At 34.5% G+C, this 26,441-nt stretch overlaps 2 protein-coding genes across 2 annotated transcripts; one reads left to right on the top strand and one right to left on the bottom strand.

Moving 5' to 3' along the window:
• Window positions 1-2,212: 2,212 nt before the first annotated feature.
• LOC117239820 (arginine kinase-like) lies at window positions 2,213-13,791 on the bottom strand (the record flags this gene model as incomplete). The annotated part of the gene is made up of 3 exons (XM_033505655.1): window positions 13,233-13,791; window positions 10,536-10,701; window positions 2,213-2,514 (listed from the first exon to the last, which is right to left on the bottom strand). Coding segments are annotated over exons 1-3 (972 nt in total), but the record flags the coding sequence as incomplete, so codon positions are not given.
• A 7,773-nt stretch (window positions 13,792-21,564) lies between these two features.
• Window positions 21,565-26,050, top strand: LOC117239822. Its single transcript, XM_033505656.1, has 6 exons — window positions 21,565-21,903; window positions 22,028-22,129; window positions 24,622-24,711; window positions 25,448-25,510; window positions 25,642-25,683; window positions 25,759-26,050. The coding sequence occupies exons 1-6, from the start codon at window positions 21,844-21,846 to the stop codon at window positions 25,873-25,875; spliced, it is 474 nt and encodes a 157-aa protein (XP_033361547.1). The 5' UTR covers window positions 21,565-21,843; the 3' UTR covers window positions 25,876-26,050.
• Window positions 26,051-26,441: the final 391 nt, after the last annotated feature.

Below are 26,441 nucleotides of genomic sequence, written 5' to 3'. Positions count from 1 at the left end.
TACATCAAACAAGTTACAACAAAATGAAATATTGAATAAAACTAATGAAAATAAGAAAATTCATGCGACCATATATTTATCATTTACAATTTAATTGTAATGTTTAATTTTTCAGTCAATTTTCTAGTAAAATAAGTTCACGATACCGATCTAATTATAACGTTCAACGCAACATTTGGTATAATGTCATCGTTCGACGTGATAATACGACGAATTGAAAATTCAAGTAAATTAAATTTTTCAATTTTAGTATTAAGAGGATAGGTGAACATTCTAGATTTTCTTAAGGAGGTAGTAGCAAATAATTAATTATATACTCGTGGCATGCAATCAACTCGGCTTTTCGAGTCGAAAGCTAAAATTTAGCGATTGATGTTATGACTACGATTTTCAAAGCAAATATGATGAGAATGAAGAGAAATATGATGAAATTGGCCAGAACGTTATGGAACTCCGAATATTTTAAAAATTATATTATTCTTGTCTCTCGGAGTTAAATTTAATAATCACGAGGTTTGCGTTCATTTTAATATTCTTTAATTAGTACCAATATCGTGTTTTATTTCTTTGTATATCCATATAATGTTACTACACGTATAATAAAGTTATATTACTCTTATGATCATTGTTTTACCATCATTTAATTTGACACCGCAGAAGGATGCACGTAGTATGAATCAATTACAATCCGTCCAATAAACCAAATCCACAGATGGATTAAATAAGCTGAGGCCAATAATAAGGCTCCAAAAAATTAGAACTGCGAAGAAAGTTCGTTCAAAGTCAAATTCTCTCGCGTTCAAAAATGCACGCTTCGGGACTAAAATCCGCTCGGCACGCGTTGTTCTTTCTCCAGCTTGATATTTGCTGCGAAGAATCAGGCGTATTTTGTCACTTTTAATCGCGCTATAGTTATTCATGGGATGGCAGTGAAATTTAATAAAACCCTGCTACACGTTCGCGTGGAATAGAATATAAAAAAAAAAAAGGAAACGCGCGGAAAGGGAAAAAAGATACAATAAACCTGAAACTGAAAAGGAAAAAGGAAAATAAACAAGCTCGCGTAGTAAGTAAAACTGTGTGTTTTTACGTTTTGTAGATTCTTCGCCCGTAGACAGCGAAGATCCAGTTCAAATATTTCCCCTGTAAGCTGGGAATATTCATAACTGTACTTATTTGTACGTGCTCATCCATAACTATAGTTTATGTTGTATACACTTGGGATTTGTATAAGCATCATCGCCGCTTCGCTCAGCGCAAAAGATATAAATATTTCGTACGAACGATTAGCATTGATCCCGGGCCGAAGGAATACTTGTTGCTTTTCATTTCATTAGCATTTCAAAGATGACTAACGTTCGATAATGATAATTACGTGGAACCATGGAATTATGTCTCTGTTTACCCATTTATAATTTTGCAACTCATAACGGCCGCGTGACCGATCAATCTGAAATCGATTTTTTTAACGCATTATCTATATCGTTAAATTTATTTGAACTGATTAAACTGCGAAACTTTGTTGAAGATATTTTCCCAAAATTATTTGTTTATGTGTCTCGTAATTGCGCTATCATAACAGTTTCAGAAGTCATTATATCGTACGTTTAATTTGCATTTCTTTGATACACCGTTGAGATTATTCGAACATACTACTTACTAACTTACTACATACTACTTACTAAAAAATGATTACATATTTTTGTAATGAAAAATGTGCGCATTTCTACGTAAAACATTTACGTGAAAGAAGATAAACGTCGCATGATCCTATTCATTTACGTACGTAATGCAGTCCTTTCTTTACAATGAATATAATTGTGGAGATTTATCACGTTTGTCATGTTCTTCATGTGAAATATCGCGAAATCCTTAGAAATATCCGACTCCCATTAATAATAATAATAATAGTTAAAACTACATTTTCAACATTGAAAATCGAAGGATTCTTTTTATCCCTTCTTGATGAAATAAATATACCACTAACTTCCATTACAACGTTCCTTCAGAAGTTCACAATTTTGTTATTGAAGAATGAAATAAAAATAAAGAACCTTGCAATAGAAAAAGAAGACTATTCAAATTCTGTTTGGAATAAAGAGGATTATTCAAATCCTGTCATTTATATGTAAAGTAGACTAGTTTCTTTAACGATCAAATAAGAAAGGTAGAAAAAGAAAAAAAGTAGAGTAGGATCGATATTATTTCTCACCTGAAGATGGTACATGTTCGCGATTTCTTCGAATCTCGCATAATTCTCGTTCAATTTGGGAAGGCGGATATGAACAGAGGCCCTGATGGTTGTCCCCAGGTTGGTCGGGCAAAATGTGAGGAAGCCGAACCGACGGTGCCGCGAGAATCGTATTTCCTCCCCGACTTCGGTAACCGCTTTAACAAGCCTGGAGTATACGGACGACAGATTGCCACCCTTTTCCATCGATATCAGACGCATGTGATCCTCCTCGTTGCACCAGACGAGAAAAGTTTTTGCCTCGTTAAAAAATATTCCTCTGCCTGGAAATAGGATAGCGAGCGGGTAACGAGGAAAGAAGGGTAGGGTTTTGTTTCTTCTTCGTTTAAAGTTTAAAGTTTCAGAAAAGAGACTCGGCCGCTTTAGTTAGCAGATCGTGGATCTTTCTTTGTGAGATTCGATATATATCGTAGGATTTAGAATTTCGTGATGATATCTTCTTTAATATTAATCCTTTCGCTGTGAATTAAAATTACAATATGCCGCGATAACAACGTCGTAAAATTTGAAAAAAGGTGGTTTCGTTTGAGTTCTGTGTACGGTTAAAAATTTTGAGAATCGTTACCGTCCAGTGAAACGTAAAAAAAAGGGAAGTTATGCTGCAATAACGGTGTCGTCAAATTTGGGAAAAAGTGGTTTTATGTGAGTTTTGTGTATAACTAAAAATTTTAAGAATTATTACCGCCCACTATAACGTAAAAACGGTGTTCCAACTTTGTAAATTAAAATTACGATATACTGCGATAACAGCGTCGAGAAAAGAAATTTTTTTCTTCTGTGTGAGCTTCGTGTGTGATTAAAAATTTTGAAAATGATTACTGCACAATGAAACGTAAAGAAGGGGTTCCAACTCTTTAAATTAAAATTATGATATGCTGCAATAATAGTGAAAATTTGAGGAAACGTAGTTTTTAGGTAAATTTTGTTTATGGCTAATGGTTATTTATGTATTGCTTTATATGTACACCTCGCGCGATAAATTTTATAATATAGTAGACTGTACCAGTTGACAGTGTTTCATATCGAATTTCTATTCATCCGACTGAAACACTGGAACGTAAAAACCGAGCTAAATATTCGATACGGAAGAAAATTTCCTTTTCGCCGCGCAATTTCTCGGTTTTCTTACGTTGTTCTTTGTAAACAGGGCCGCATGTGCGTCACAACCAGAATGGAATATTAATAATTCAATCCCGCGATGCCTAAGGCAAATGGAAACGCATGTCGTAACCAAACCACATTCGATTATCTTTAAATCGGCACTGGATTTACCCTTTGAGTAGGTATCATGGAAGAGAGATATACATGAAAACAGCGAAAAGACTGTAGATACGAATAAGTACGAATATTCCTCGAATAGTTTTATAAACGGCTGCGCTAACCATTTGGCTTCCAAAATATATTTTTCCCTATTCAGCATATTTTCAGAAATACTTTTAAAAATACTTTTAAGAATACACGAAAGTCGTACAATTAATCAATAAATATTGAAAAAATAAATAAATACGTAGAATATTTAATTTTCTGGATTATGTTTGATTTCGATAATTATGGAAAAATAGTTTTCTTTTTTTGTTCGGCTAGCGTCTATGATTGAGTCAATGCCCACCGCGTAAACTATACTACTATATTATACTAAAACTATATTATACTACTATAATACTATATTATACTATACTACTATATTATTAGCTCCCTTTCTAAATAACATAACGCGTATAAAATCACAGTTCACGTGATGTTGACAGGAATTGAAACGACATTTTGAGTTGCTTATAACGTAACAATGTTAGCATCTCTAAGAGGAAAGTTGGAAGTTGTATTCCTATCCAAATTTAACTTATGAAATTTTTCGTATAAATTAATTGATGTATGTTGTCGTTAGCAGCGATGGGAGAGCATCAAATTTTATAAAAATAGTACTCACCTTTGTTTTGATGTGCGACAAATCGTTCGTACTTCGAGAAAGTCGGCTTCTTTTCTTAGCCGTTTAACCTGTCGCAACCTTAAGACAATGATACGATATAACAGATACAGAAATATTATCAACTTCAAAAAGTGATTCAGCTACGATCGAGAGGCTGTGAAGGAAAGTAATACAAGTGACGAACATCGTAGTATTTACACCTGCAATTTCTCGACGAACCCCTCCGCAAAGTTAAACATTAGTAGAAAAATCTGTATATACTATGTATTGTGTAATACACCTGTGTAATATATCTGTGTACTATCGAATATTCTTGTCTCTTGCTTTTGATTTTTCGTACAATGAATTACTATAAAGTACGTGTAGTTCTAAAAGTAAATTGTGATCTCATTTAAACAAGAAAACGATTAATTTTATTTCAAGTAATTTCGTTTCATTTAGAAATGATCATGACCTTAAAATCTCAAAAATATTGCTTAGACAATATTGTCCGTGCAAAAACCAAATTTTGCTTGAAACAGTTCTTCTAATACCGAATATATAACGACCATAATTCGAAAGACAAACACGTCGTAAGATTATAATGGAACCTCTCATGCATGCTTCCTTATCTTACAATTTGAATTATAGAGGAAATATTTCTTCGAATGGCGAGTACATGTATAACGAACGTAACTTGGAAGACAATTACATCAAAAGTTCACAATGAATCATCCTGTATACGCTTTCATATTTTACGATTGAGGTTATAGAGCAAATCATTCGAAATATGTGTATATTTCTATATCGATTCGAGGCGTCTATTTATTAGTTTCACGTTAAACTTGGACTAAAAATATTCTTGGTACGTAGTAATACCAATGTATGAAAACAAAATGGACGCGATCGTAATACGATTCTTCGAGGGACGTGAGCTGAAAGGGAGAAAAATAATTTGATCGAACGGCAACGAGCGTTCGTAAATAACAAGCAACGGTGGTCAGTCACAAAGGCAATCTGTTATCTAGTGCGGTTCAAAGGAACAAAAGCGACAATTATCTGCACGAGGACAATCGAAAGACGGAAATGAAATGTTCGATTATATTCGTTTGAAACATCTGAACACAGCGCAGCTTCTGTGATGATAATTTTGCACGCGCATCAAACGAATGGTCGTGTTATTTGGAGAATAAACAACGTGATAACGAATTAAATATAAAATAAAATGATATAATTATTTATCGACAATAAGAAGAGTTTTGTTCATTCGAAGAATATACAATGTTGTAGAAAATTCCTTTGCAATATTCTTTTTAGGGTGTTACTCGTCTATGGTTCCACCTGATTCATATATTTATTGAAAATGCTGAAATATATTTATAATGTTACCTTAAATATTACAGAATATGTATATGCATGTGAGATTATTTAAAAGAAACAAGAAGAAAAAAATTTTAAGATACTTCTAAGATACTAAATACGAAATAACAAAACCTACTTTATTAAAAAATTATTCGGCTACATCTCCGAAGAAACTTCTTCATACGAGCACGATAATAAAAAGAAATCGTATAGAACAGCGGTTTTTAGCCTGCGGTGTTCCTCGGATCTCCATGCAACTACGAAATCCTCATACATGTATGTCCTTATTGTATTATTCGAAAAAAATATATTTATTATGTGTATTTATCTATTTATAATGCTTCTCTTCTTTCCAAAAAGAATGATGATGAGCAATTTAAATTATTAGTTAAGACTTCGGGGGGAGGGCGAGAACAAAAAATCATTCAAAAAAGCTGGAGTATCAATTATTTTGAATCACATAATCAATATTTCTCCGAATAAGAAGATATTGCAACTTTAGAATTAGATTCAATATTTCTTAAGAAATCGTATTTACAATTCTTACAAATCTTAAGAAACGTTTCCGATCACCAAGTCCCTACCAAGTCAAGTGCTGTTTTTGTAACCATTCGAAGATTTGCCGCCTAAAACTATTTCTTCTCAAGATTTAGCGTTTACTCGGAATAAACACACTTAGAGACTCCATTATATTGTAGAAAACACCTCGGTGTTAAATACTGAAGGACAAAGCTAAAGACTTTCTACCACAATACGTCCTCGCGCTGACAGTTTATGATAATATAATCAGCAATTGTGTTGACAAAGACCGTGCTAAAATGCAATAAGTTACATTGGCGAGGTATTCACAATAAGAGGAGGAAACCTCTTTGGTTAGCTTTGAAAACTCCCTTCGAATGGCGGCTGATTTTCTCTTGTACATGGCCTGGTCTCTTTAATATACTTTAACCCTGTTGAGCCGTTTAATCTCGGCAGCAAAGAGATTTCCCAAGGCCATCATGATGAAAATCGCTAATGCAAGTTCACTTAATCACGAAACCCTTCGTCGACTTTCTGGCAAGCTACGGGGACCCACAAGAATGCCAATGCCATCGGTTTGTATTTCGATTCAGACCGACGATAATCTTTAACTCTGTGAAGAATTAGGGTGGAAGTACACAGAAAGTTGTACACTTCGTACCGATTCAGCTTGGTTTTAAATTTCCATGGAACTATTGGAACTTCAAATCACATCTGCTAATGGCAACAAAGATAATGTTCGTAGGAAACGCTGAGCTTTTAAGATTTTTATTTAAACTCTGAATCGTAGAAATGAGATTTTTCATCTCGAGAGGATGAGTTGATTTTTAATTTAATTTATAGAAATATAGAGAGATACTCGAAGTTTTGAAGCTTCTGACTACGCTCTACAGGTTCTACCATTAGATATTCGAAAAGCGTTAGTTTTTCGTTGTCGCGCTGTTGATTCTGCCAATTATAAATCGTCTACATTTCACTTTACTGGGAAATGAATTGTTCATCATGATAGAGGTGTAAGATCTTGGACACTGCGGAGTTGGCGAATTCAGCAACTTCCCTTTCAGTGGACTTAATAATTAGGCCTCTGGACTTGGAAGTCTCGCTGGTACTACAGCTCGTGATATGTACAATGATAGTTATGCGTACTATTCCGCGTATCAATACAATAATATTGGAAAACCACAAGCTATGACTACTGTATATAAAGTTTCCTAAAATGTTAGGGACAAGCTTTAGGGATATGTAGTATTCATTAAAACAAGCAAACAATGTCTTCATGAACACGAGTCGGAAAACCATTCGTTTCGGAGTTACGAGATGTTTTTGTTAATGATACATTACCTCTGCCGCATATTTTGAATATACCCCTGTTCATTTCAACACACATTTCCACGTTGTTTTCGCATAGAAACATACACATGCTCAAAAATCACTGGCATTTTACTTATTTCTTGGTAGCAGCTTATATCTCTTATTTCTATATACTATAATTTTTTAATGTCCTCCCATATAGAGGTCCAAGTGATTTAAGTTGGACAAACGAGACTACCTTCTGGTAAACGTTGCGTTTAAGTATTGTCTTAAAGACTTAAAGTGAAAAACATCTTGTAGGTCCGAAACGAACGATTACTTGGACCTACGTTTGTTAGGACTTGAGATCTTTTTGCTTCTTTCGGTAAGTAACATAATAGTACTAGATGCTTCTAACTTTTATGGCCAATATTATTACGTTTTATATATAGGAAACGCTATATATAAAACATAGCGAGATCACTATCAAAACGGAGAGAAAACTCTCGACCAATTTGACCGCTCGGAAACCATTGTTCTGTAAAATACCAACAAATTAGAGATCGAATAAAGTGACAGGTGCAAAATCTACGTCGAGGCTTCTACGAAAATATACTAATTTCCATCGTGAATGTACCACAAATTAGTACGTCAAAAGTATACGGATTACATATTCAGAAAACTTTCGTTTCTGCATTTCGAGGCAACAGTTGTCGCTCCATTCTGAATAACTCGAACCTTATATCATCCTCTGCGGGCCACGTAACTTAATCAAAACCGAATACTTTTCCAAACTAACTAGAAATATACCGAAAAATATAAATAACGATCTTTATCGTAACATGTTTTTATATCAAATCCGGTAAATAACAATCCCGCCGTTTAACGATATTTTCGTTTTAAATCAGATTCCGCTCTTTTACAATTTATCCCGTGAAACGGCCCGTTTTTACGGTCCTCAGGATGATTGATTGAAAATCCACTGGAAGCATTGAACTGTTTTTGTACGGGCAAGAGAGAATCGCGATGAAAATCAACAAACAGCTGGACCGGTCGTGACGCTTGTCAAGCCGCCATTTCGCTAACCCATCTACCAACGGGTTCCCTCTAATCCTAGAAACTTTCGGTTTAATCTTCGTTTAAACTTGAACCGCCCAATTTCGAGCATTCGGCTTACCGTGGATTAATGTTTTCAAACGAGCTGAAGGAACTTGCGGCATTGTAATTGAATGTTTTACTCGAACTGCGATGATCCTCAAGCCGGCGAACAAGACGAATCGGAATTTTCCCACGAAAAATCAATTAACTGATTATTGCCTCGAATACGATTATAACCTCAGAATGGAATAATTGTCCTGTATCGTTGACAACGTTTTCTAGTCTGATTCAGTACAAAGAATACTAGTACTTTGTTATAATGATATTGATGCTAATGTTATAATACGCTGTATATCATATTAGTGTATTTATATACTGCAATTCAATATTAATGTTAAATTTAGTATTAGTATTACGATATTAATTACTTATTATGCCGAAGTGAATGTTAAAAAATTAAAAAATATAAATTCAGATAAAAATGAGAAATGTATTTCTCTTTTAATTTCGGCACTTACATCGTTCATTTATTTGTTAAATTACTTGAACGCTATGAACTTTTAGTGTTTACTATCTTCATACATTTAGCAAAAACAAATGGTAAATTGAATTTTCATAGGGTGAATAAATGGTAAAATGTAGATAGTGATGATCATAATTTAATATATATTCCTGATTAGTCATCGGATTGGTCAAATTTATTTATTCGTACGCTATACTTTCATTTTCCTCGAACATTGTCTAGTTTGCGTTTACCTAGAATTAAGCAGAGAAAAATTTTTAGAACAACGAATGGAAGGTTAATACCAATCGGGATGCTTAGAAGTAATTTCAAGTTTAAAGCTGACTGGGAGCACAGATTAAGGGAATTGCTTCGCGAACGATTTCAGGTTATTCTGAATTCGCTCACCTCAGTTCCTATTAAACAACTTACATTGTATTAGCCTGGTTCATATGAAACCTCGTTTCCCCAGTGTTTGATTGCTTAATATCGCTCATTTTCTCTTATTGTCAATTATTACCGTCATTATTCCCCACATTGAAAAAGAAATTTGCTATAATACACGCGTATTGAATGCAAACAAGATTTTTATTATCGTTATTGCTTTTCACGAACCATGAAAATATTCGTTTAATATCCTTCTTTATTATAAACACGGGAAATGTGTTGCAAATATTGTCGATAACGTAAATTTAACATTTCATGATGGTTATGGAAAAATTGAAATAGCGTGGAAATTATTTTGATTAAATACCTCTATATTTCAAAGAAATCGTCCGATTAAAGTTTTATTCGAGAAAATGATATTTTACGAGTATACACTACTATTTAGTACACTTTCTATATTATGTACTATTTATCGCAGTACATCGAGCCTCCTACTATCTAGTACACCACGAAACGACATACCAAATACACGAGAGAGATATTTTGACCATTGCTAAGAGTTAAAAACTTTCTGTACAGCAGTTTAAGAATCTCCATTTCCAAACCTATTCGAATATCCTTTGAAACAGTTTACAAATTTTTCCAAAGTAACTGTGCGTCTTTCGATTGAAATGTCTTCTATATCTTCGATAAATGAGATCACTGTCGGAAGCACGAAATATCAAACAATGTAATCCACTGTAAGCCTCCTTCGTTTAAGTTCTTCCTCGAAATGAAAAAGGAATAGAAAAATTGTCCAGTTACCAAGGTTTCCACGTGACTTAAGAATGATCAGAAAAGTGTTAGATTGAAAATTGATTAGCTTTTGTAGGAGTATCTTGGAGTAGACAAAGAAACCTGATAAACCCAAACAAATATCCTCACAAAGCACCTTTGCTCCAGCTTACGATCTAATTACCGACACGCTGAAGGGCACATCTGGCGCGGATCGTGCTTAAATAAAATTAAAAGTTGCAACTCCATCAGGCTCATTAATCTGCGTCCTATGGAGCCGAAGCATCGTCGAATCGCTTTTCGAGGATGCAGTTGCCACAACAAGATTCGACGAAGGCAGTGACGGAAGATAAATTTCAGACAGGTTTAAAAGCTATGGCGATCGATCTGCTAAAGTTTGAGGAAAGTTAGCGCAGAGGTATAAAAGGGGAACGATCATTACTCACCGCTTGGCCAGAACCTATTGGCGTTGGCTGCCTCTAAAAATCGATCACCCTCCTTGAACAGAAAGTGATCGTCTATCAGTTGTTGTTGCGTCTCTTTGTCCATCGCGGCCAGACTGTAATAAGTCCCTTTCAGGTCGCCATCTAACGAGCGTAAGGCTTGCTGTACCTGAAGATGAAAGAAAGAACGAACTGAGAGAAACGAAAGTATAACGGAAGAGATGTGCTGCGTAAATAGATTGGAAAAGGACATCGCAGTAGTTTTTTCGTGGCGATTTATATAGTCAAGTTGTCTCCAGTCGACAACAAAGCAGGTAAAATGCGATTATAAAAAGCAATTATACGCTTTAACGAAACGAGTGGATTTTTCGTGCCAGCAGAAATCAATTAGCTACGTGCACATTGTGCGGCTTGATTTAACTTTTCTAACGCGTTAACCAACCGTGTAACCGTAAAGACATAGACCTTGTTCTTCCGTTTCTCTATCTCTCTGTGTTTTTACCCTTTCTTCCGGGTTATTTTCCTTCTTTCTTCCCACCAATCCTCTCCCCTTTTTCTTTTTTCTCCTCTTTTTCTTTTTTTTTTTTTTTTGATGGATTTTTTCGTTGGCGCGTTGACGAATTGAAAGAAGTGCACTGTGTTAGCTAAAGAGTTTACTTCGCTCCCTTTTTGTTCCCGTTTGGTAAGCAGAATTGGAAGAAAAATGAGTTTAAATAGGGGCCTTGCTTATAGATGTTTATGGTGTACAAGTGGGGAATTCAGTTTTACGCGAAAACGAATAAAAGTGTTGCAAATTTCATTACTTTTTTTTATCGACATTAAGTTATGAATGTAACGCTGGAATAAAATTACAGTAGCAAAAATTAAAAACAGAATTCATGTTCTGTCTGTTTTATTCCCCCATATGTAAAAATTCTAGAAAATTTTAATATCCAAAATCTTAATATCCAATTAATAAAACCACGATCTAAACTGCTTTCCTCTTTACATCGTTTACCATGGAAAAATGGTGTCCGTATTACAAACACTAAAACTAATCATGCAATTTGCCCACCTTCTCGCTTCATGCGAAATAATATGTGAAATGTCCGTTTGAACACTTCAGGTTGTTCATCTTCATTGTATCAGGAAGTATATTATTTGTCTGCCGTGTAGCTCGCATAAAACTGAATGGGAATCTACATTCCTTCGTTTCCCGTACTTTTTGTTTGAAACGTTGGAAATTCTACGGCATTCTCTTTGGCACAATAAATATGCACAATATTCGTGCAATTTTCATTCTATTACTAAATTCGAGTACAATATTAATATCGTTTTTGAACAAAATGCTACTAACAGTACTACTCTTTGGTGATTTTCTACATTTTTTAAATCCCGTATATGAGCTATATGTTACGTCTTAACTCTGGTCTCTCTTTCGATTTCCAAAAACTAAAAAACATTGTGCGCATTAGTCGTCTACACTTTATCTCTTGTTCCATGAATTTACGCTTTCGAAAAAACTCGAAATTCCTTTTTACCACTACCATGCAAAACGAAAATCCAAAGGCTTAATGATTTTCCTTTCAGCGACTGTTCCACAATTAAAAACCAAGTTCATATTACAAATCTCTGTTCATATTACAAAATGTAAGTAATTTAATAGGCTTGATTTATGGGTAGTTTTACGATGCTAGAATACATAGAATATACCGTGTAAAGTTATACAAAATATCCAAAGCACAGCTTCATGATATTTAATAGGTGAAACGAATGTCTATTTAGATCTTATTTTTATACTTATGTTCACGAAAATGTAAAATTGCAGAAACATTCGCAATTACAAACAAGAATGTATAGAATATACATAGCACGAAAAATTATATAAAATATCCAAGGTATTTGTTATAATATACAGAGTGTCTCAGCAAAATGAGACCACCTAAATATCTGTCTTATTTACGATTGTATGAAAAAAGTTCTCCGGAAAAAGTTAAACTATTTCAAGAGATACATGGAAAAAATTTTTCTCGAGTTTATCTTTCTTAGATTTCATCGGTATTTTTTTAAATAGAACCCTATGTATCTTTCTACGCTAGTAGATGTGATTTTTTATTCTTTACACAAAAGTATTAAAGTACTTATGTCGGAAAATACATGGTTTAAAACATATTCCGATTTTAATTTCATCAAATGTAGTGTACGAAGGACAAGGAAAACATAAACGCTGGAGTATTACTTTGCGTTTTTCCTTGTTTTTCACACGTTAAGTGTTACAGAATCAAGGTTAACATATCTTTTAAACTTCTCAGACGCAAGTAGCTTAATACTTTTTAAAAGGCGTCAATTGGTAGATACAAAAATATAGAGTTCCACTTAGAAATATACCGATAACATTGAGATCGCGTGAAAAAATGACCTCGAGGGAAAGTTCTTTCCTGAAATAGTTTAACTTTGTCCTGAGAAATTTTCTCATTCACAAAACACAAATAAAATAGATATTTAGATGATCTCATTTAGCTGATCATCTTGTCGTGTAACAGGTAAAACAAATCTCTATTCAATGTATTCCCTATACTGATAACTATTAAACATTATAGCTCCTCATAATTTCCACTTAAATATCTATTTAAATTAAAGTTTGATTACGCTCGTAAAAATATGAAATATAATAAACATCCGCGGTCTGCTAATTATAACAAACCTTTCGATTTGGTGTACCTTTGCCTCCAAATCCAAGTAGTGGGATTTGGTCATAGTAGGATTCAACGGATACCCATTGACCGACCTGGCGCAACGGATTCTCGTTGAAATCACGAATTGTCCCTCGGGATCGAGATCTCCTAGTTGCTCCGGTTCTCCCCAATCCAAATCCGGATGGACGTCGCTCGATGTGAAATTAATATGATACTCCTCGATCACTGGGTCGAACAAAGCAGCGAACACGTCATAAGCGTTCTGATCAGGCGCGTAAACACCAACGCCCGAATCTGGATTCTTTAAACCCGATTGGATCACGTCCATCAAAGTGGAGCCGGTATTCGTTACGCGTATCTTAAGCGTATCGAACACCTGCTGCGTTAAATGTTTCTTCAATAGCGACCTGCTATCGATTTGAGCGAACTCCGCATACGCTTGTTCGAGGGCCTTCACACGCTCGTCGTTCGGGTTCATGAAACCCGGAATCGTCTTCTTCTCGCAGGCACACAGCCGTTTGTCGCACATCTTGCGTTAGGATAGCTACTCTTGGCCCGGGTTGGAGAAGAAAAGTGACGAAGGATTTGGTTCTGAAAATGGTTTTAGGAAATAGGGATAAGGGGCTGGGATTATAGCGTCGGGGCGTAGTTGTAGGTATAATTCGAGTTTTATTGTTGTTGGAAGTTCTAACATGGTAATTTAATAGCGACAGCTTTGCGAAACGGATGATGAAATTTTCGGGATATTTTTGTACCCGGTGCGAGGGGAGATGTTTTATATAAGGAAAGCTGGCAGGTAGTATTTCCGTATGATTCAACTCTTTGACATTTATACGAGAGAAGGAAAAACAAGGAAATTGTATTGTAATTAGTAAGATAATGGATATTTAAAAACAGAATAGGAGTGGAATATTGAACGAGAAAGAAAAGAGTTTTATTATCTGATTCCTTTTTAGTACATGGTATATATAATGTGACTGTTTTTTAAATAAAGAGGATAGAGCGAGAGTTTACGTTTTTAGTCACACCAAAATCAGTAAAAGATTATGCATAGCAGGAAAAAGTTGGAATATCCTACAATTTGAATATTCATTACGGATAACATTGAAAGATCTACGTGTGTGTACTAAATCTAGATATTTACAAGATTCATCAATGAGAGCGAAAAGATCTGCAAGATTTCTACGAGATCTCCCTATAAGATCTATAAGATCTAAAAAATATCCAAAATCTAATGAGGATAAAAATAAAAATAAAATCTACAATATCCGTAATATCTAATGGAAATGTACGGTAAATTTCTGAAATAGCAGTCAATTCCTTCTATTTTTTACAAAGAAAGCTTTCGCTTCCATTACAATCATTCAGTATCTTCAAACTAAAAAAAAACTCTCAAACTCTTCAAAAAATGAATAAAGATAGAACGCAATCTCTTTTTCACTTTAATCGACACTCATCCACGCAAATAGACATGGAAATAGACAAAGAATACCGAGTCGCAGTATTACATGAACACTCGTACGAACAAGATGTCGTCATATCTATCTGAGCCACGAAAATACAGGATGTGTCAATAAGAAGTATGTACTATCTAAAATAACTTGTTGCCTATTGGTTTTATCCAAAAACGTTTTAAATAAATTATGTTACATTTCAAGGGACTCATCGGATGGACGCAATGTTATTCTTTTATATCTTATATTTTCTGAGATATCAGCCTGATCTTGAGTCCTTAAAACGACAGCGTATATTTTTTCTAGTATTAGTCGATCCAGTTGGACATTCTTTATAAGAAGGTTTTAACCTATTTCTGTCCTTTCCATTAGTTTGGCATATAGTTTAACTTCAATTTGTCAAATTTAACGTATAAAAAACAAAGGCAACGTGAACACAAGAATGCCGCCTCTCGTCTTTCCTTGTCCCTCATGCATTGAATTTGACAAATTAAAGTTAAAATATCTGCTAAACTAATGGCTTTTCCGTATAAATAGGTTAATACTTTTCTGTAGAGAATGTTACCTTACCATCTAGATATCTCAGAAAATCTAAAATATTAGAAAATAACATTGCATCCGTCCGATAAATTCCTTCAAATTCAACGTAACTCATCTAAGACGTTATTCGAGAAAATCGCTTATGTAACGAATTATTTTACATAATATTTCATATCGACTCACCCTGTGTATTCGAAAAAATCGGATCCCAGACGTCCGATCTCGGTCTTAACCGTCGTTGAACGCTTAGTGAGTACTTACTTCCGACAGAGATTATCCAGTCTCAACCCGAAATCGTTACAGTCGCCGATCCTTCAGCCGCTGATTATTCCGTGCTGTAAACTTCACGCTAGTGGCGGCTTGTCTGGACGTCTCTCTATCGTTTTTTCTCTTTCTGCTATACCCGATGTTCTCCCTTTTCCCGGGCGCACGGCGTTCGCGGAGGATCCCCCGGAGCGTCGAGTTTTAATTACACATATTTTTTGTGCGAGCCGCTCTCGAGGCTCGCGGTATGCGCCAGAAGGGCCCTACACGACGGCGACGTGAATATTCTGAATTTTGACGGACGCTCGACGCTTCTGGCATTGCCATCTCGACGCCGAGCGACCGCGAAATCTCGTTTCCCGCTCGTCGCAAAAAACCATTGGCCGCATACCTCTTACCCCTCCCCAACATCCTTCTCCTCGTCAAATGTAAGTTCTTTCGGCAAGTGCGAACATTCCAGCAACCGTAAATCGTTGTGTCGACGTTTATAATTTGCGATTTGGATGTTACATTGGATCGTGGTTTTACGTTAAACAGAGTTGTATTTTAATTCTTTCGTCGTGGTACCGTTGGAAGTGCAAAGTGTTATTTTAACAGGTGAAAAAAATCTGCGTATAGAAATTTGTTTACATATGTTGTATAATTGGTTATGCTGTAAGAAATGTGCATATATAAATGATTTCATGTTATAGAAAACGTCTACTTATCCTGGATGTGTATATATGTTAACAAATGACTATGCGATATATAATGGCATATATGAGTGTAATTTGTATATGAGCTTCGCGTCGTTATAAAATTAAAAAGATTTTAAGGAAATTCTTGACGATGGAGTACCAACGAGAGAACCCCAGTGGCTGATACACGCCGATTTTCATGAAGTTTTGCACAGATGTTCATTAGGCCTACCTAAGAAATTAGCCTTAATTCTCTCATGTCCGTTTTTTACTTTAATGGAGAAATCAACCATCATATCCGAGCCGACACTTTTATGTAAGTGCTTATAAATCGTAAACGATAAAATATATAAAAAAAATAGTTAAAATAAAAGTTATAACGTGTCTTGACACCTATAAATCTGTGCGAAAAAATTTTTTGAAGAAATCACTTTACGAAAATTATATTAAAAATGATTTCTTCAAAACCATTAATAAGTTGATACTTATTATGTTATACCGTATTTTGAGACATAAATAAAATGACTTAACGAAATCGTTCTTTTTATGTAATTTTCCTAAGAAAATGATTTCTTCCCAAAAATTTTTGCACAGATTTATTTGTAGAGTCTCTAACTGTAATTCATTAATTATAATCTTTTGTAATTTTTGAAATTAGTAATGCAAAATAGATATTATGTCAAAAATATATTCTTTTCTTTCGCTTTCCGTTGAACGTGCTGTACAATAACCATGTTTCGAGAAAGAAACACAAGATATCCTCGTTATACAGAAGCCGCGATTAACAATAATCTTCGTGCCTTCAGCATATTTTTAAAGGAATTAGTTAACAACCGCAATTAAGGAGTACACATGAGATGTGTTTGCAGTCTAAATGAAAAAAAAAGAACTATATTGCGTGTGGTTTATTCGCTGCACAGCTGGAGCATGCTATATATTACGAGGTTATCATAAGTAATGTTTGCAACTCCCTTCAGTAATAAAGCAACGTATAGAGACTCGTACATTCGCGTACTTTAAATTACTCCTGCTGCAATGTTCCACTTATTGCAATACACAGAAAGACAAGAATCGAGGTTTTGATCATAAAGTCGTAGGTGTATTTCGTGTTCATGAAGAATTAAACGAAGTGTCTATATGGATTAAAAATGCTCTTGTTGCAGTGTTCCACTTATTACAGTACAAAAAGAAGGTTCTGATCATAAAGTCCATGAAATTAAATGAAACACTTATGTAGGTTTGAAGAGATTCGTTTTAACACACATATATGAATAACACAAGGAGATAATTTAAATAATCAGTATTATTTAAACATGAAACTTTATCTAATATATCATAGGTATAAATATATATATATATATTTATTTGTGCGTTTAAATTTTATAAATAGGAATTCTCGAAATATTCGGTATTTTCATAATTCATATGCAAGTTTCATCAGTCAATACTAAATAATCTATAGTTACATTGTGTGTAGAGTAAAAATGAAGAGAGCGAATAAAACTATCTTCCAGGGACATTTTCGTACAAACGTTTTGATTTACACATCCGTAACACGCGATCCTCCTATTTTCACACAAATTTTCTATGTGGAAGATATTTTTTTCAAAACCGGTAGCGAACTTTTATCTAGACCAACAAATCCTCAATTGTTGAAATCGGGATCGGCGATCATGAGAAAAGGAAAATGTACAAATCTTATTGATTTTTATGTTCCCACGCTGAACCCGACAGTCTTTTATTTATGGTCTATCGAATTTTGAATTTCGACCGGTGAGCCGGACTTCCGACATCGCCATTTCGATCACGAACAACCGTGAAACCCTGTTTCCGGTGAGCTAACAGTTTCGTGTGTCGCGAAAATATTGAACACCGTTCATTTGTCAAAACTTTCTTCAGGTACATGTGTTAACCTCGAACGTATAGCTGCAATACCATATTTTCATGATTTTGTTCGATATCGTGGATTAATTCCGCATGATTAAAATGAATTAAAATGAATTTAATTTAAGCAAGTATTTATTACATCTCCATCCGCACATATCAACGTTTTCTGATATAATGCGTAATATAAGTTTAATAATATTCCAACGGTTCATAAAATATGCAGAAGGAAAAGAACCATAACGCTATTCGGATAGTCGAGTCGTTCTCCTGGTTCTGTTGCACTTGCGTCCCCCTTTCTCGTGCTTTGCCCTTTACTTCCTCTTCTTAAAAATTCCCCTCTCGTAGATGAATTTGATTTAATAACTTACTGTTTAGTTTGAAGAAATAATTCAATAAAATTTAACGTGAAATTGCTAATTTGACACAACTTTGCTAACCTTCTAAATGCTAAAATCTAAATAGATAACTTCAAGCGTAAATAATTGCGTACATATACATATTGTTCATTAGAAATCTAAATAGATAACTTCAAGCGTAAATAATTGCGTACATATACATATTGTTGACAAATCCAACGAAACGTTAAACATCCTACACATCTTACATACATCCATTCGACAGTACATTCACAATCAGTTAAATCTAATTTCCTACTACAGTTATTACATCCAACATGAACCTTTGCTCTATTTACTATACCCTTTCATTCGGTATATTCCGATCTTGCAATAAGATAGAAAACGGAACAGGACTGGACAAAAGGCAAAATTCAGTGTCGGAACGCAACTTTTCAAGCAGAGCTTACGGAAATTCCGAGGAGGAAACTTTACAAACTACAATGACAATTATAAAATTTCACAGTGCAGCAGATGTACGTGCAAACTATTTTTAACGCTATTATAACAAATACAGATCTTTTACGTTTTATCTCCTGCTTGCTATGTGTATCCTTTTATTCAACGTGTTTCGATCTTGCTATAAGATACAAGATGGAACGAGACTAGACAAAAGGTGAAATTCAGTGTCGGGGCACAGCTCTGCGAGCACGGCTCACGGAAATTTCGAGGAGGTAACTGCACCGTTGAAATGTTTCTGGTTGAAAAGCGCGCACGAGCGCTACGCCATTCCTCCACCTTTCGAAACATTTTCAATTTACGCCACAATTTACAGAGACGTCTTTTACACGGATGCGGTGTATTTCGAGGCGCGGTCCGATATCCTGACTCTATCATTCGGACGTCCGGACGACGCCAACAAATAGTCATGAAATTCTATTTCCAACGTCGCGTCGTCGTCAGGTTAATACGACATTCTGTAACCACGAGCGCAATTCCGATGAAACTGATTCGAAAGAAAGAGACAAACAGCTCATCCCACCGTGATCGTCATTCGATTTTTTGATTTCGATTTTTCGACAAGAGTCCCTTTGCACGATAATTGAATATCTCAGAAATCAAGTTGATTAATTGTACGTTTAGTAAATTTTTCATTTTCGTTATCCAGTTACGCAATTAATATTCAGCGTAGAAGAAACACCTATCGCTTATGTTTGTAAGTTTATTTATCTCAACGTGGTGTAAATGACAGTAAATTACAAAAAGAACTAGGAAATTATTTATAGAATATCAGTAGAATATCAGTATAGCTACCGCAAAGTACCTATCTATTTTACAGGCTATATATCGTAAGTCTTACATTTATGGTGTAAGATCAATTTAAGTTTAAGACAGTTGATTGTATCGAAAAGCTACAATGTACGGATAATAAAATAAATATACTCTATGTGTGTGTGTGTGTGCATATTATTTTATATTATTATTATGTTATACGTATATTATATATATATATATATATATATATATAAATAAATATATATAATATATATATAATATATATATATATATATAATAGTAAGTTTAGAGAACAGGTTGAGCATCTGAGTCACTGATGATTTCACTAATACTATACATATATATATATATATATATATATATATATATATATATATATATGTATAGTAATATTAGTGAATCATCAAGTGACAAGTTGTAGCTACTTGTTATACAAACACTTTACTATTTTATAATTTTTCCTGTATTTTGTAAAGTTCATTTGTAGAATTTTCCACACTGTATGAGCAAACTTGTTATGCAAAATATTCGTATAAAAGGCGTTAGTCGGATTATTATTATTGTATTATTATATTACATTTTTTAACCATAATGTAAAAGGTTACTAAGGATTTTGTTTTGCCTTCCATTTTATGTTGAGAAAGGTACTGACATTTTATTTAAAAAAGTAATATCTAACAAACGTCATTGATCAGATCGACACATTTCGACGCGAATTTAATAAAACTTCAAAATACCGTTCAATGTCATTCGATATGGAGAAAACCGGAACAGTATTCTTACGCCTTCCACTAAACGAGATACTAGTCCGAAGAATTGCCTATTTTCATGCAGAATATTCTGAAACCTCTTAAATCCATTAGAAGGAACAACAAGAAAGAGCAAACACGATCAAACTCATTACTAAATCCAGCGAATTCCCTGGGACCCGGCTAACGATAAAAACCAACGAGACCATCATTTCTAACTTCTTCATTTTACGAGGGTCGCGATCGAACCGCAAACAGTACGAACGAAAAATTAAATAAACGTCTCGCGATTATTGCAAAGGAGCACGCGGCTGAATCTACCACGCTTCCATTGTTCGTGCAAATATCGAAGGCTAAAAGTTGAAAGCAGGTGGAAAATGGCAGAGGGAACAGATAGAATCTATTGAGCCGTTCGTTTTACCGATGGGAGCCACCGATCGCTGAAAAAAATAATGTCGTTACGATGGTATACGGTTGTTGGCATGTACCCGTCGTCGAATTATCATTATTGTGAGCGACGCTGTTTGAACATGCCGTATCAATTTGTATCGACGATGTTTACTTCTATCGTTGCTCGCGATCGATCACTGCACATAGATGTATAGATACATATAGGGTGCGTCCGAAAGTTATGTACACGAGATGATTGTCGATAAAAAGGTAAGAAGGAAATGTAGAATAGAGTTTTCTCATATGATGCTCTGTTCTAAAGGAAATCGAGTTTGGAAATTCGTCGAGTATACTTGAACTTGGCAAATTACCGAGTGGATATGATCCGACAATTAGTAACAATAAACAAACGATAGGAGGTTATTCAATATGCGCGAAAATGAGGCGAAAATGTGCAATTCAGTTTTTCCGTTCAATGCTTCATTTTCAAGAAAAATAGAGTTTGAACATGTTTATTTAGGAATTGGCAGGCCTACGAGAAATTTCGAAATTTATTTTTTTTTGGAAATAAAGCGTCTTATGAACAAACTTCATTCTATATTTTTGATTTATTTTCACACGTAGAATCACCTCTTTTCAATTATTTCTACTCCCGTTTAGTGTACGAAATTAACCATGTTCAAGTATACACGATACATTTTCATACTCGAGTTTCTCAAAAAAACGAAACATCGTATGACAAAATTCTATTCTATATTTTCTTCGTACTTTTACATAATTCACCTTATGTCCGCTCGTGTATTACTTTCGAACACATACCCCTCGTACAAAATTGAACAGACATACATGTAAATACACGTACTTATATATGGAAGAGGGGAAGAGCAATAGGGTGGGGCGAGGGAAACGCATCGACCATTTTCTGTCAAACGATTCGCCGAAACTGTCAGTTTTTTCGACTCGCGTGGACCGTCCAAATTCACGTGATGCTCGTGACAATCGCGAAGAATTATCGGCTTCGCGGTATCAAAACTCGAAATCGCCATGGAAGTCGCAAGATTCCACAAATACTACAGATCCTATAATTCTGGTCCTCAATGGCTGGTCCGTAGACATTTATGCGTACCTTTTTTCTCGAAAGTCGCATTGGCGAATAAGAAAGTGGAGTGACATAAAATACGAGAGAGATAACCCCGTTTCAAATGAAAATGATTCTTTTTGGTTTCAGTTATACCAGTATCTGCTGGCGGATACTAAGCTGAGGCTCATGTTTAATTTGGGTCCGCAATGCGGGATCGTTACGTTCGTTACCTTGCTCATGATGTTCATCGTCATTGTCTGTTCACTTGTGGTGAGTCGGATTTTTGCTCATTTTTATGACAACGGTTCTTTTCGCGAGACAATAGGACAAAAAATTTAATACGTTGACTGCCAGCCACAACATTGGAATACTGTCAGTTATTTCAGCAGGATAATGTTACATTGTTGTATGGTAATACATTATTAGATCGTTATATTAATAATAATGTAACGCATTGTTATATTGTACTATACGACGTGTGACACAAAAGAAACAAGACTGCGCCTGTAACTACTTTAATTAAACAAATTCAGAAGATTAACTAGGATCATCTTCGAAGTAGTTCCCTTTCGAGTTGAGACACAACCACATATGATTGTCCCAGCGTTCAAGACAATTCAGTTCGAGACAATTCCGTTGAAAATCCCTTCCGTTGCTTTCGCTTTCGCACTTTCTAACGACAAAAACTGGGTTAATTTGATGAAGTGGTTCAAAGGCACGAACTCGAGACATACAATCTTTATCGTAAGGCTTGGTCAATAATTGAAAAGATGTTGTTGAAAATTTTTCCAGCTTAGCAAAAAAACTTAATATTTATCTTCTGTTCGCTTTTCCTGTCCAACATTTTTCGACCGAGCGGAAAACACCATAATTGAAGACGCATCCATTTGTATCGATTGTGAGTGTAACGATCGAGCTAATCTTTGCAACACTGTCGCTACACAAAACATCTTTGATAGTCGTTCCTTTATCTTTCCCCTGCCACGCTTCATCCCCGAGCTATAAGTGCAATCCAGTGCTTTTTGTGTCGCACCTCACAATATTGTTATGGTAATATTTGAAAGTATTACAAATTTTACGAATATGTTTCTTTAGCTTAAGCTCTTTAATTAATTCCGAGATTAATCTACATGACGTCACTAACAAGTATAATGTCAGTCGCCGATGACCTCCGTGGCACTCGACGTGTTAATATTATAACGACGCCACACTACGCGTCATATGAGTTTAACTGTCAGTGTTAACTACTATAAAATTATACAAGTATATTTATTTATTTATAGACTTCCAAATTTTGTATGATATTAATCTTTTAACTTTTCAACCGTTCCAAGTTATTGAATTTTTTCTACAAACGTAACATAACAAATGTAAAACATAAAATGTATATATTTACATATTTTATACATTCTCCACGTGAAAGTTATACACGAACCTGAGTCGTTAGTGGCCTTAATAACGTAACGTGAGGTATAAGAGCAAGTGTTCCGCAAAAATGTATCTAAGATGAACATATAAAAATATACGATATTATTTATGAATCTTAACTTTTCTCATTTTTATATTTATTATATTATTAAACTTTTAAGTCTAACTGCCTGAAGATATATTTACAAAACTATTTTGTAACTATCTGACAAATTAACCGTGTTGTCGAGTTAACATTGTTAAAAATGAAAAGAGCCAAAAGCTGTAAATGGATTAAGATTGTATTTTATGACAACGTATCTCGCAGGTTAGCTCGTGATTTAACGCCTCGTTGCATTACAATTGTTCTGTTAAATCGTGGTCGGTTAATTCGTCTGGATGAACGGAAGGCAGACGGATCGATAACAGTCGAGAAAGTATCGTAGTATCGTCGACAAGATGTCTCGCAATTACGAGTGTTCGTTTGCATCGTTTCCTCTTTTCTTCCTCTTTCTCTCTCTCTCTCTCTCTCTCTCTCTCTCTCTTTCTCTCTCCCTTTCTTCCTTTCTTTCTCATTCTTTCTCTACGGTGTTCTGATTAGCGGAAAGATCGAAAGTTTTTATCGGCGTTGAACGGCGAGAAAGGTTAATTTGATCAAGCACGAAGTTGTAAGCACGTCGAGCATGTTCGACTTTATTTAGCACACTTTCATATTGAGATTCGAAATATTCTTCATTTCTTTAAGCAGCATTCCAACTTAAACTTTTAAGAGATGAATTTCTGTTCAATAATTTCGTTAATGATCTCATTATTATAAACGTATCCCTATATTATTAAACGAAGATTAAAAATTTTACTTTATATTATTCTGTAGCTTTAATGTCTTCTTAAATCTTATCGTGTTATATATTGTAATGTTACACGACAACAATAAATAACTCAATTATTGTAATCGTCAATTCCTAAAATAGGAAACTAAGTAGATGATATCCTGACTTGATTATTTTAATTAAAATATCAAGCAATAATCTTTATATAGATCAGAGAGATGATAACAGAATGACATTCGATAAATGAAATATCATGTAACCTGAGAGATTACACATCTATGGTTGCTGCAAAAATAGAACTTTACAAATTGTAGAACAACTTTATCTTTTACAAATTTTCAAATTATAATATAAAAATCTGGAAATAGAATGTTTAGACGACGAATGATTTCGTCTTGACGAAATTAATTTGATGTTTAACTTTTGCGTGATTTATATATGTTACGAAAATACGCCAGTCTTCCGATAGATCTAATAATATTCTACATATTTAAAGACACCAAGTTATTCATTTTCATGTATCGATCCCAGGGTGCAAAAGCGATCGTCTCGAATCAAAAAGTCTTCCTGGAATTACAAAAAGAAGCGAACAAGGTACGGCGAATAACAACATGTTGAATTCATTTTGAAACGAAGTGTCGCTATATAGGGCGTCTCATTTTTTGAAAAAATGTTTCAAATAAAACGGGGCCGTCTTGTGATAAACACCAGATTTGTCTATATGGGTGGCATTTTTCGAGATCTCAGCATAACTTCTGTTTCCTTAAATGAAACTATAGAATTTTTTATACGTGTCTCGATTTAGTTTTTAGTCCTCTGTAAAGAAGTATCAAAGTACTTTTATCTGAAAATGCGTAGTTTAAAAGATGTTTCAATGTTAATTTCATCAAATTGAGAAAAAGAAACAAGGAAAACATAAACGTAAAAGCTTTGCGTTATCTTTTCTTGTCTTTCATACGATAAGTTTTACAAGATTAAATTTAAAATATCTTTTGAACTAAATACATTTCCAACCAATTACCTTGTACCTTCTTCTAAAGAATTACAAACTGCATCGAGTGGTGTACAAAAAAATGTATAGTTCTATTTAAAAAACACAAAGGATATATCGAAATTTCGAAAGAACGTCCAAATAGATAAGATTTGCGAGGATCATAAGATGCTTCCCTCGAAACAAGAGCTTTATTTGTATAATTAATAATGGTAAATTTATCGAGTATGCTTTATTTGAGATGCTTTTTAGAACAACGTATAATTCAGCAGATAGTTGCGTGAATTGATTAAAATGGGACACCCAATCTATATACATATAATCCTGTTTAATTTACAGAAAATTCCGCGGAAGAAAAGCATGGCGGACATCAGACCGATCTACAATTGCATTCATAAGCACGTAAGTTTGTTTCGGGTCGGTGCATCATGCCGAAAGTACATTTCGTTGTTTTGCCTTCGTATAGCTTCGAAGGTCGGCACGCGGACAACAATACATTTACGGTAAATGGTAAATTGCTTTCTGATTTCCAGTTGCAGCAGACCGATGTGTTCCAGGAGAAGACGAAGAAAATGGTAGGTTGTTCTACACTCGAATAAATTTCTCCCCTCTTTAGAGTTACGCGACTTAAGCCCTCTGTATTTCGACAGCTCTGCAAGGAACGCCTGGAGTTGGAGATTCTGAGCAGCAGAATAAACTGTATCAACAAACTGTTGAAACCTGAGGTAAGACGTTTAAAAATCCGCCTGTTGCAGAACAAGACATGAAACAAGGCAAATCGTGTTTTGCTTACAAACAAATACGATTTGTCGAATATAATAGTTACGAAAAATATTCGCACACTATTGTATTTATCATAACATTTACGAACTAATTAATTAGATTCAAGTGTATTAAATTTCGTATAATTCAATAGTAATTTCATATGAATACAAAAATTTGATGCCGTGAAAATGAAATGTAGAAGCTGAGGAAAAAAATGGGAGATAACAATGTGTGCCAATACTTTTTGTAGACACTGCGATACGAAATAATAATATTTAATACGTTAGTACGCATTTTGTCCAGTTTGTGCAAAGGAAAATGTATGTCACAAAGAAACGTAAATGCGAAAACATATAATATACCTTGTATTAGTTGCATCATATGAAATATCACTTTTTTAATGAGTTGTGTTTTACTGAATTCTAAGGAATATTCGTTTATGTATATAAAAGCTAAACAATTAAAATTATATTCGAGATAAAAGCTTCTTAGGTTTCGAATGATTGTAAATTATAACTTTATAATTCGAGGTCTTTTGTTTCTTTCATTGTCGTATCAAATAATTAAA

The sequence above is a fragment of the Bombus vosnesenskii genome, unplaced genomic scaffold, assembly GCF_011952255.1.
Source record: "Bombus vosnesenskii isolate JDL3184/JDL3185 unplaced genomic scaffold, Bvos_JDL3184-5_v1.1 scf7180000014306, whole genome shotgun sequence".
NCBI classification, from domain to species: domain Eukaryota; kingdom Metazoa; phylum Arthropoda; class Insecta; order Hymenoptera; family Apidae; genus Bombus; species Bombus vosnesenskii.
This window is presented reverse-complemented; position numbering and strand designations above follow the sequence as displayed.

What these genes read in the sequence shown, in the direction of transcription:
- LOC117239822 (XM_033505656.1), top strand. Translation starts at nt 21,844, where the DNA reads ATGGAAGTCGCAAGATTCCACAAATACTACAGATCCTATAATTCTGGT. An exon ending in TACAAAAAGAAGCGAACAAG is followed by an intron (nt 24,712 to 25,447) that starts GTACGGCGAATA and finishes TTTAATTTACAG; the next exon opens with AAAATTCCGCGGAAGAAAAG. An exon ending in ACAATTGCATTCATAAGCAC is followed by an intron (nt 25,511 to 25,641) that starts GTAAGTTTGTTT and finishes TCTGATTTCCAG; the next exon opens with TTGCAGCAGACCGATGTGTT.